This window comes from Lycium barbarum, chromosome 5, assembly GCF_019175385.1.
Source record: "Lycium barbarum isolate Lr01 chromosome 5, ASM1917538v2, whole genome shotgun sequence".
NCBI lineage: Eukaryota > Viridiplantae > Streptophyta > Magnoliopsida > Solanales > Solanaceae > Lycium > Lycium barbarum.
The window spans coordinates 123,421,498-123,432,796 of NC_083341.1; the positions used below are offsets into that span (position 1 = coordinate 123,421,498).

An 11,299-nucleotide genomic window follows, 5' to 3' on the forward strand; every position below is an offset into this window, starting at 1 on the left:
GCGGTGCGTGCCCAATAGTCTTTGCTCTGTGCGCGCTCAATAAATTCCTTTCTTCTTTAAATAATTGGAGCCTTTTGTATCAGCACTACAATGGAAAACATATTCCTATATAAAATGAATGTAAATTCTATTTAATGAGAGCGTACTTTTTATGGTTGAAATATATCTACTCAAAGAAAAATCTACCTACTTTGGTTTCTCTGTGTACCCAATAAAGCTTCCTTTTTTTCTTTAAATAATTGGAGCCTCTTATCAGCAATATTCGCCTCGTAGTTCAGCTAGTGATCATCTTCACATAATTAATAGAGTATAAGATATGGAGTACTCTGGTGATAACAAGATGGTTCTCAAGCCTATACGAATATCAAAGAAATTAGATGAAAATGGAGAAGAAGAAGAAGCAATATTACTGAGTCCACCTTCTCGAATGTTTCATGAACCTAACTACAATGTATGCATTGTAGCAATCATGGGATGGAAAGTACCAATTAAGGTTGATGCCATCAAAGCTGAAATACAACACAAGTTGCTTAAACACCCACGCTTTTCCAGTTTGCAGGTACTTACAAAAGTTTAGTTCGCATAACTACTTCTACTTATAGTAGCTAAAAAATGCTGTTAGCACAAATAAGGTACTACATATATATATATATATATATATATATATATATATATATATATATATATATATATATACAAAAATGCTTGAGACTTGAGTCATATATCGGGTGCACTATTTTATCTGTAAGGCAGAATTGACTTTGAAATGGTAAAAATTTGCTCCTTTTTGACAAATTAAGTAATGACGAAGTCAGTGACTAGCCTACGAGATTGTTTAATTTGGAGCAGCTAGGTAACTACTGTATCATGTAGTCTTGATTAATACTGTACATCAGTGCAAGTCTCATGGGTTCAAATAGTGAAAACAGCTTTCGGCAGAAATGCAAAGCTGTGTTCATAAGACTCAATGTGGACCTGAGCATAGCGAGAGCAGAGAGCTTAATGCTCGAAGTTGTCCGATCCTTAGGTTACTTCAAGTCTTAGCTGTTGCCGGCAATTATTTTTCTAAATATATAACCCGATAGTACTGTAACGTCTTTAATTTACAAGGTTGACGTACAAAATATGAAGTTTGTCAATTTGTGTTGTCACAACTCACAACAGGTTATGGATGAAAGTGATGGCAGCCGAGAAATACGATTAGTTCCCACGGCAGTGAATATAGATGATCATGTTATAGTACCTCAGATCGCTGGTATTAATATGGACACGGACAAGTTTGTGGAAGATTATATATCAAACCTAAGCACGACAACTATTGACATGTCGAAATCTTTATGGGATCTTCACATCCTTAACGTGAAAACATCCGATGCCGAGGCAACTTCTATTTTCCGTTTTCACCATTCGCTTGGGGATGGAGTTTCACTCATTTCCCTCTTACTCTCTCTTTTTCGGACAAGTTCAGATCCTACTTCTTTGCCGACACTCCCAGTTTCTTCTTCCTCTAAGGACAAATCGAACTTATCAATAAATAATCGAGAAAATATTTGGTCGTTGATATGGAAGTACCTCGTAAAGTTGTGGTTGCTCATCAAACTTTTGTTCAATACGGTTGTGGATATTTTGCGGCTTACAGCTACAATGCTCTTCTTGAAGGACTCTCAATCACCTTTTACAGTTGCACAAGGATTTAAGTCCAATCGTCACAGATTTATCTATCGGACTGTTAGTTTGAACGACATTAAATTTGTTAAGAATGCAACAAATGTTGTAAGTATATACTCCTACATTTGATCTTACGTGTCTTAGTTTGACTGGATACAAAGTTTTAAAAAATAAAAAAGTCTTTTAAATCTTATGGTCTTAAATATCACATACAACACATATTAATCCATTTTCATGGATTTAAGCTTTTGTCTGTGAGACTATATATAGTTTCTTTCGTGATTGCCTTTTAATTTTATCTCTTTTTATTGATTGCTTAAACTAGGAAAGCACATCTGGGGGTCAATAAGTTCTTGTCCTACATGCAGTATTTACACTATATAGAAGCACGAGTGGGATCATTTTTCGTCGTCCGTAATAAAAAATTGAGGGCCCCAAAAAAATTGTGGGCCCCATATATATTATTATTTTAAACAACAACTAATAATTAAAAAACAATGCCCCATATATATTAAACAATAACTAATATTAAAAAAAATTGGGCCCCATATTAAACACCAACCAGTAATTAAAAAAAACGTGGATCCCATATTAACAAAAACAAGCAATATTAAAAAAAAAATGAATCCCATATTAAAAAAACAAACAATGTTAAAAAATTAAGTGCTTAGAAAATCAAACAATTAAATCAATAATGATGGATTTATTGTCACATGCGTATCAACCTATTAGTGGGAGCAAATGAAATTATTATACAGGATACAACAACATACTTAAAATACTTATATATTAAAATAAGATAGAATTTAATTACTTTTTCATTTTTTCCTTACTCTAATAAATGTGAAAATAGATTAATGTCATAAAAGAAAAAATAATATTAAATGGAGATCAAATAATTAATAAGGTATATTAGTGAAATTATAATTCTAATTGACGTTTCATTAAAAAACCGTGTATCGTCCGTTTCAAAAATAAAAAATTGTGGGCCCCATATATATTAAACAACAACTAATATTAAAAAAAAATTGGGCCCCATATTAAACACCAACCAGTAATTAAAAAAAAAAAAAGTGGAATCCACCACATCCAAACTCACGAGAAAAAAAAAAAGTGGATCCCATATTAACAAAATCAAGCAATATTGAAAAAAAAAAGTGAATCCTATATTAAAAAAACAAACAATGTTAAAAAGAAAAAAGTGCTTAGAAAATCAAACAATTAAATCAATAATGATCGATTCATTGCCACATGCATATTAACCCATTAGAGGGAGCAAATGAAATTATTATACAGCAACATACTTAAAATGCAAAAGTGCTTAGAAAATCAAACAATTAAATCAATAATGATGGATTTATTGCCACATGCGTATCAATCCATTAGTGGGAGCAAATGAAATTATTGTACAGCAACATACTTAAAATACTTATATATTAAAATAAGATAGAATTTAATTACTTTTTCATTTTTTCCTTACTCTAATAAATATGAAAAGAGATTAATGTCATAAAAGAAAAAATAATATTAAATGGAGATCAAATAATTAATAAGGTAAATTAATAAAATTATAATTCTAATTGACGTTTCCTTAAAAGAATCGCGTAAAAAACAACATGACAAGTAAAATGAGTTAAACAAAAAAGGCCACAAAAAAAGTGGACCCCATATTAACAAAATCAAGCAATATTAAAAAAAAAGTGAATGCCATATTAAGAAAAAAACAATGTGAAAAAAAAAGTGCCTAGAAAATCAAACAATTAAATCAATAATGATGGATTCATTGCCACATGCGTATCAACCCATTAGTGGGAGCAAATGAAATTATTGTACAGCAACATACTTAAAATACTTATATATTAAAATAAGATAGATTTTAATTACTTTTTCATTTTTTCCTTACTCTAATAAATGTGAAAAGAGATTAATGTCATAAAAGAAAAATAAATATTACATGGAGATCAAATAATTAATAAGGTAAATTAGTGAAATTATAATTCTAATTGACGTTTCCTTAAAAAATCGTGTAAAAAACAACGTGACAAGTAAAATGAGTTAAACAAAAAATATTTAATAAAAACTAAAAAATAGAAGTTCTTCATGGCCCCATATTAAACACCAGACAGTATTTAAAAAAAAAATAACAAAGAGCAAAAAAAAAGTGGAACCCACCACATCCAAACTCACATGAAAAAAAAAAAGTAGACCCCATACTAAAAAAATCAAGCAATATTAAAAAAAAAAAAAGTAAAACCCATATTAAAAAGAACAAATAATGTTAAAAATAAATGCTTAGAAAATCAAACAATTAAATCAATAATGATGGATTCATTGCCACATGCGTATCAACCCATTAGTGGGAGCAAATGAAATTATTGTACAACAACATATTTAAAATACTTATATATTAAAATAAAATAGAATCTAATTATTTTTTTATTTTTTCCTTACTCTAATAAATGTGAAAAGAGATTAATGTCATAAAAGAAAAAATAATATTAAATGGAGATCAAATAATTAATAAGATAAATTAGTGAAATTCTAATTCTAATTGACGTTTCCTTAAAAAAACGTGTGAAAAATAACATGACAAGTAAAATGAGTTAAACAAAAAATATTTACAATTTCTATTTGTTTCATTTTAAACATGTAAAATTAATATATTAATTTGAATTAGAATTATCCAAATCAAATTTGATAAAAAAATTATATGTATTACTTTACTATTACTACTATATAGAAGAGTCGGTTTATAGAGGCAAGATCGTCGTCCGTGTTCGGTCCTACTTTTTTATTTAACGGCAAAAAAATCCTTTGTGGTCCCACCCACTTTTTTATTTAAGGACAAAAAAATGACTTTTTATACTTTATATTACCAACTCTTCTAAAAAGTAGATAGGAATACTTTATTATATTTCTATTTTTCTACTATATAGAAGCTTCGATTTACCCATGCTTCGTCGTCAGTCACTCTTAAAAAAAAAAGGGAGGGTGGACCCCACCCTCTCCAAACTCATAAAAAAAGTGGACCCCACCCTCTCCGAACTCATAAAAAAAAGTGGACCCCATATTTAAAAAAAAAAGGCAACGTCAAAAAAAAAAAAAAAGGGAACGTGCACCCCATATATTAAAAAATCAAATAATATTCATGTAATTCCCAAAGTATCTTCAAAATATTTAATTGCTGTATTTGCTATTCCGCCATGTCATTTATTTGTTATGTTTACTAAACTAAATATACTTAAAATATAATTTAATTACTTTTTTATTTTTATTCTTACTCTAATAAATGTGAAAAGAGATTAATATCAAATGAATAATTCTAATTCACATTTCCTTAAAAACCATGCAAAAGACAACATGACAAGTAAAATAAGCTAAACTGAGAATATTTACCAAAAATTAAAAAATAGCATTTCTTCGTTTAAATAGAAAATCAATTTCTACTTTGTTTCGTTTTAAACATGTAAAATTAATTTAATAATTTGAATTAAAATTATCCAAATCAAAAGTCAATAAAAAACAATAAGTATTTTACATCTTTAAATTAATCGAATTAAAATTGAAAGTATCAACTGATGCTTAAATATTGCTATTATTTTATCTCAAAGAGAGGAAAATAGTTTTCTTTTAAACAAGTCTTCTCTTTTAAAAAGTATTAATAAATTTTCGTAGCAAACACGAATATAATAAAGTTTTAGATACGGAGCACAAACTACAATGTTATATATATATATATATATATATATATATATATATATATATGTATAATCACTATCTAAACACAACTACATATACATAGATACACAATAATCCGAAGTGTTGGGCCCGTGCACAGCACGGGCATAGGCCATCTAGTAATATGCTATGAGTTAGATTTTTAGCTTGTCGCGGTGGGCGCGGAACTATGATGGAAAAACAATCCTTTAAGGTCATTTTTGTAGTTCCGTGAAAGAGGGGAATTTTTTTTTTTTTAAAATAAAATAACATAAAATATATATATATATATATATATATATATATATATATATATATATGCAATTTTAGAAACTGTAAGGAGTCGTTTCGTTAGAGAGATTAATTAGCTGAGTATGGCAGCACCTAGCTAACACATCCTACGTCCAAGGGTGATCTTACGTACTGTGATAGCATATTCCCAATAATTCCGAAATACATATATATAGGGCATTCTCAGTGGTGGAGCCACGATATTCTGGGGGGGGGAGGGTTTCAGAATACGAAGAGGTAAACACATGAATAAGTCAAATGGGGTTTAACATCCACTATATATACATAAAAAATAATTTTAACCATATATAAACAGTGTAATTTTTCGCCGAAGGGGGTTAGGATGAACCCCCTAAACCCTACCTGCCTCCGCCCCTGGACATTCTATTCGAGTGTACCAGTTAGTAATCTTTCACAAAAAATAGGAGTTAATTTACTCTAAGATCCTAAGGGGCGTTTGGTAGCTAGTTAGAGTTATGCATGTAGTATTGCATGGATTAGCTATGAGGGGAATTTATGTACTACTTTATATAGGGATTAGTTATACAGAGTTTAGTTATTCTTGTATTAGTTATTTTATCTCCTATCCTGCATAAAGTGATACATAAATTCCTTCATAACTTATATATGTATTAGCTATGCGGGTTTCTAAATTGCAAACCAAACACTGTATTAGGTGTATTTATTTTTATACAGAGCAAAAGAATGCTACCAAACATAATATTAATATGCAGAATTTAATACATGAATAACTTAGCTCCTAACTAACTACCAAACAACCCCTAAATTATTGCAATGAGATAGTGGAATTAGATAGATGCAATTTTCTATTGTAAAAGTTTAGAGAACGGAAATGAAATGCTGATTTTGGAATATTGTTCTATAAGTTATGTGCATAACTGCCGTAATCTAGCTGTAGAATGTTCCCAAAGAAACTCAATTTTGGGTGCATTTCTCTATCTTTTCACCAGAGTATTCTAGTTTGAATTTTGAAAGTAACTCTGTTTCACTGTTTTGGCCTTTATTTCTAACCTAAGCTCATGTTTTTCTTCTCTCTTGCAAAATTAGACGGTTAATGACGTTATACTGGGGATAACACAAGCAGCATTATCTCGTTATATCCACCGAAGATACGGTAATTAAGCTCCTTATTAGCTCACTGTATACTTGTTAGAAAATAAGTACTCCTACAAACAGAATAGAAAAGTCGATCTTGATCAGAAATCAAAACCTATAAAATTCTAGGTGAAAGTCGTATAGAAGGTTACTTTTGCTATGGAATTAATCTTTTTTTTTAAGTAGTTAAGGTTGAAAGCTTATATTTAATTCGTGGCTGCATATAACAATGTAAGTTTGCTTTTAACCATACTAGTCAAACTTTATAATGTGTTTCTTCCTGACATGACAGTAGAAGTTGAAGGTAAGAGGAAATTTTCGCTGGAACGAATGAGATGCAGAGCGACTGTTCTAATGAATTTGAGACCGGCTTTAGGAGTTCAAGTGAGTATTTCTTCATATACCCGTTAAAAAGGAAGATCTTCTGGATTGGTTATAGAGTTCAAAAGATTGATCATTGATGTAGAAATATTTTGCTTTAAAGATTGATATTTTTTTATTCAATTACCCATACATGAATGTTGTTGTATTAGCAAAAAGGGGCTCAATAAAGATTGATATATAATCGTGTTATTGATATGTAAAAGATTTAGATTATATATGTGCCTAATCAATAAACGTACATGACCATATGGCAGGCTATAGCTGAAATGATTGAGAAGAACGCCATAGTGATACAAGGAAATTGTTTCAGCTTTAGCTTAATTCCCTTAACTATAGCTGAATTAGAGAATCCTCTGGATTATGTTCGCAAAGCTAAGACATCAATGGATCGAAAGAAGCATTCTCTTGAGTCTCGATGCATCTTTTATAGTTTACACTTCTTCCTCAAGTTCTTTGGCTTAAGGGTACTGCACTTTTTCTCTTAGTCACTTAATTTTCAACAAAGAGGATATGTTTGATTCTTTATTTTTATTTTTCCATTTCCTTTATTAGTTATCCTTGTAATCTAGACCTAACATATTTTCTTTACCTTCGCATGGAACATAGGGTGCGACAACACTTTGTGAAAGAATTCTATCCCGAACAACACTAATCTTTTCACACGTAATTGGTCCGCTTGAAGAAGTTTCTTGGTCAGGTCATCCATTGACATTTGTTGCCCCAACATGTTATGGACATCCCACTGTAAGTATCTTTAATCAACCGGTTATCTACTATGCCCCAGTCACAAATTAAACTAGTCGAGATCAATTATATATATGAATCTTCTATATTTTTCATACTGTTCTATTTAAAGAAAAAATAAACTACTTATATCAATATCGCTAAATCGCTAAATTCAATTGCATATAGGGGCTAATGGTTCATGCGTGTAGCTATGCCAAGAAGTTAACATTTGTTATAGCAGTTGAAGAAGGAATGACTCCAGATCCTAATCAGCTTGGCGATGATTTTGTCGATTCCTTCATGCTTATCGTCGAGGCTGCCCTCTCAAACAAAATTGAGAACCATAGTTAACTAGCTCATTACACATCTGAAAGTACATCTATGATATGTACATTTAATATTGCTCAAACTATTATATTTGATTATATTCGAAAATTGCTTTTAGTTACTGCAGTAACTTTTAACATAATAAGTTGCTCAGTTTTAGGATGGATTTGAATTTCAAATTTCTATTAGATTTGTTTAGGTTGTTGAGCCATTTTAGGCTTTTGAAATTATTCTGCAAATTTTCTGTTGTTAAGTTAGATATTTAAACCCTCTATGCTTAATAAAATTTGAGAGAAATTTCAATCAATACTTTTAACCTTTTTGTGGCACCATGTTTTAATTAAAAACCAACACAAATATATTTTCCCTTGCTTGATAGATAGAGCTATAGATTCACATTTTCCTGGCTAGCACAAAGTAAGGGGGCTGGGGGGGGGGGGGGGGGGGGGTTACAGGAATATCTGAGTCTCCCCTTAATTTAGCAGTTGATTTAATTTGTATATATTGGTTGTATTGAGCGTTGGCGCTCATTGTCCAAGCAATTGTAACAGAATTTTTTTAATCATTTTGCAGCTGTAGTAATTTACTGCCCCTGTTTGCCAAGCCAAATCTGAGAAAATTCTCAGGTACATGGGTACTGGTTGAGTTATTTGGTACATTAACATGTGCTGATTTGGATTATTTTCGTTCTCCTTACGTTTAATTCAAGTATTGGTTTGTGATTTTTTTTTAAAAAAAAAACATATTTAGTTAGCCAGTAATATTTTATAGAACTACGTTGGGCTTGATTTTCTTGAAAGGTTTAAGTATGAGCAGGGGTTACGTAGGATAACTTAGTTTTTCTAGCCCTCAAATCTGTTTTTCAATTGTTTGGCATTACAAAACTATAGCTATGACCAAGTTTCTGAAACTAGTCAATTAAGTAGGTTGCGAGTTTCTCTTGATTTCTCTCTCTCTCTCTCTCTCTCTCACCCCCATGTGAGTTGCAGAGATTGATTCAGTCTTGCTTTGGAGGAGAAGATTGGAAGAGGTGTGGATCGTTCTGATAGAAAACAATCTCCCCAGAATCGCTAACATATTGATCCTGTTTCATGCTCCTTGTAATATCCTTCACCAAGTGAAAAGGAATTGCCCCTGATTGCTTTTTGGCTCTCTGTAATACTTCCCAAGTACTACTTTTGCTGCTTTTGTCGCTTCTCTCAAGTGATAATGTGTTATCTGAGGAAATAGATGGTGAATAACATGTGTTCCAATATCATGATGTATGTTATTGAACAATCCGTAGTCTCTATCAACTGTGGTTAGACCCCCTCTTCAAACTCTGTCTGTAACTCACTAGAGGCCTGGGAAACAAACGAAAGATGTGTGCGAACGAGATATCCAGCAACAAGACGTCAAGAAGAAGGAAAATGATTGGATAGAGGAACTCCTGAGCATTTGGCGATCTCAGATATGTCGATATCAGTGGTGTAACTCCATTCCTTGCCACGGTACCAGGGAAGCTTCTTCTCGTAGCCATGGTGATGCAAGTAACAAAGTCCGACCACATTACAAAAATCAAATAAGGAGCGCCATAAATGGTTAAGATTTAGAGAGTACCAAAGAGGGCGCATACGTAAACGAGGAGAGCTGCCATGATAGTCCGCTGATACAGTTGATGTTACAATATATTTTCTCTCATGGGGTTGAAACAAATCACTGTATGGGTTGAAATGAGAACCAGATTTTCCTGGACTTCTGTTCATCAAGTACATTGGATATGCTAACAACGGAAATGGGATCTTGTATGTTAGAATCTTTGTTGAATTACCCACTTTAATTTCTTGTATAGCTTTTCCGGCATTTGCACCCAAGACTCATCCGTCTCCACATTTCCTTGGTTCTGATGGTGAGTTTTGTGGGGAGGATAGGTTACCAGAATAGCAGAATGTAGTATGTGACCAATTACATTATTTAGCAACTGGCTGTCTGAAAAGCTGCCATGCCCACCATCATGTCCAACGTGGAGTATATGAAGAAGTAAATACACGAAGAAGCCAAGAGAGTTCAACATCTACTGTATATACATTTTAAAAAAAACTTGTATATACAGTAATTTTTCGTCAAGGGGGTCGAACGCCCTGGAGGCTACTTAGCTCCACTTCCGTGTCCAAGAACAAAGATTGCCCAAAATATGGTGCCGTGGATAGCCCAATAGATTGGGTAAAATAACCAATTATCCAAGCAATTAATTAATTGCAGTCCCAATGAATGTACCAACTTATTTTGAGCTCTTGATACTTTATTGTTAGTCTTGTCGGCTTTATGATATACGTTATGTTGTGGCGACCTTGTCGGTCCACACATGTACATATGTGCTGAATGAGCGGATATTCCTATGTTGGGCCTTTTCTGCGTGTAGGTGTTCTTTGAGTTATGGATTATAATGTTCAAAGTAATGGATAAGTCAGGTGGTTTCCGGCCTACGGGTCGGAGCCCGTCATACTCCTGGTAGGGGGTGCATGTGACATCTCTAATCTGCAATAGACTAGCTAACTCCTCTTGGATATAAATTTCATAAAATTCGAAAGACTGAAAGATTCGATTCAAACAAATGCTCTCATAGAGTGATAGAGGCACAACCATTTTAGATTGAGGGTAAATGTTGTGATGCTCTCTGGCCTCTTTTTCGGATTTGCATTGGCCTGGTACTTGCTGAAGTGCACGTATACTCGATTTTGGGACCACTATTTAAAATATATTCGGAGTGCGTAAACGTTTGTAAGTCTACTCATTTTGGAACAATTTTAGATATGCAGTGTGTGAAGCTTCATATCGATGAAATTCTGATTTAGTCATTTTTTCTTGAATTTGTAACACCTCATGCATTCGGGCTAAGATTTGACTCATAAGACGGGGGTATAATGAACCCAATTTTAGTATTATATAAATGGTGTTTGAAACCCAATCAAGCCATGAGAAGAGTCCATGAGCAAAAGAAAGTCGGAAGCTACCCTACGGAGCGTGTTTTCAAGTGAGTTTGCACTATGTCTCCATTAAAATGCGTATACGGAACAATACTTAAGGAATT

The 11,299-nt window shown here is 32.3% G+C and overlaps 1 protein-coding gene and 1 pseudogene across 2 annotated transcripts; one reads left to right on the forward strand and one right to left on the reverse strand.

The window, feature by feature from the left end:
• Window positions 1–269: 269 nt before the first annotated feature.
• LOC132641357 (wax ester synthase/diacylglycerol acyltransferase 6-like) lies at window positions 270–8,354 on the forward strand. Of its 2 annotated transcripts, XM_060358319.1 has the most exons (7): window positions 277–559; window positions 1,165–1,773; window positions 6,745–6,811; window positions 7,088–7,176; window positions 7,431–7,640; window positions 7,783–7,920; window positions 8,089–8,352. In XM_060358319.1, exons 1-7 carry the CDS (start codon window positions 317–319, stop codon window positions 8,251–8,253), a joined length of 1,521 nt encoding a protein of 506 aa, XP_060214302.1. In that variant the 5' UTR covers window positions 277–316; the 3' UTR covers window positions 8,254–8,352. The 2 variants fall into 2 exon arrangements, with proteins under 2 accessions (XP_060214303.1, XP_060214302.1); XM_060358320.1 differs by lacking the exon at window positions 7,431–7,640 and having other exon boundaries at window positions 270–559; window positions 8,089–8,354.
• A 413-nt stretch (window positions 8,355–8,767) lies between these two features.
• On the reverse strand, window positions 8,768–10,854 carry LOC132639731 (omega-3 fatty acid desaturase, endoplasmic reticulum-like; annotated as a pseudogene).
• Window positions 10,855–11,299: the final 445 nt, after the last annotated feature.

Excerpts from the sequence above, each read along its gene's own strand:
- LOC132641357 (XM_060358319.1), top strand. The coding sequence starts at position 317 with ATGGAGTACTCTGGTGATAACAAGATGGTTCTCAAGCCTATACGAATA. Across the intron at positions 1,774-6,744 it reads TTAAGAATGCAACAAATGTT|ACGGTTAATGACGTTATACT; the intron begins GTAAGTATATAC and ends TTGCAAAATTAG. Across the intron at positions 7,641-7,782 it reads TCAAGTTCTTTGGCTTAAGG|GGTGCGACAACACTTTGTGA; the intron begins GTACTGCACTTT and ends CATGGAACATAG.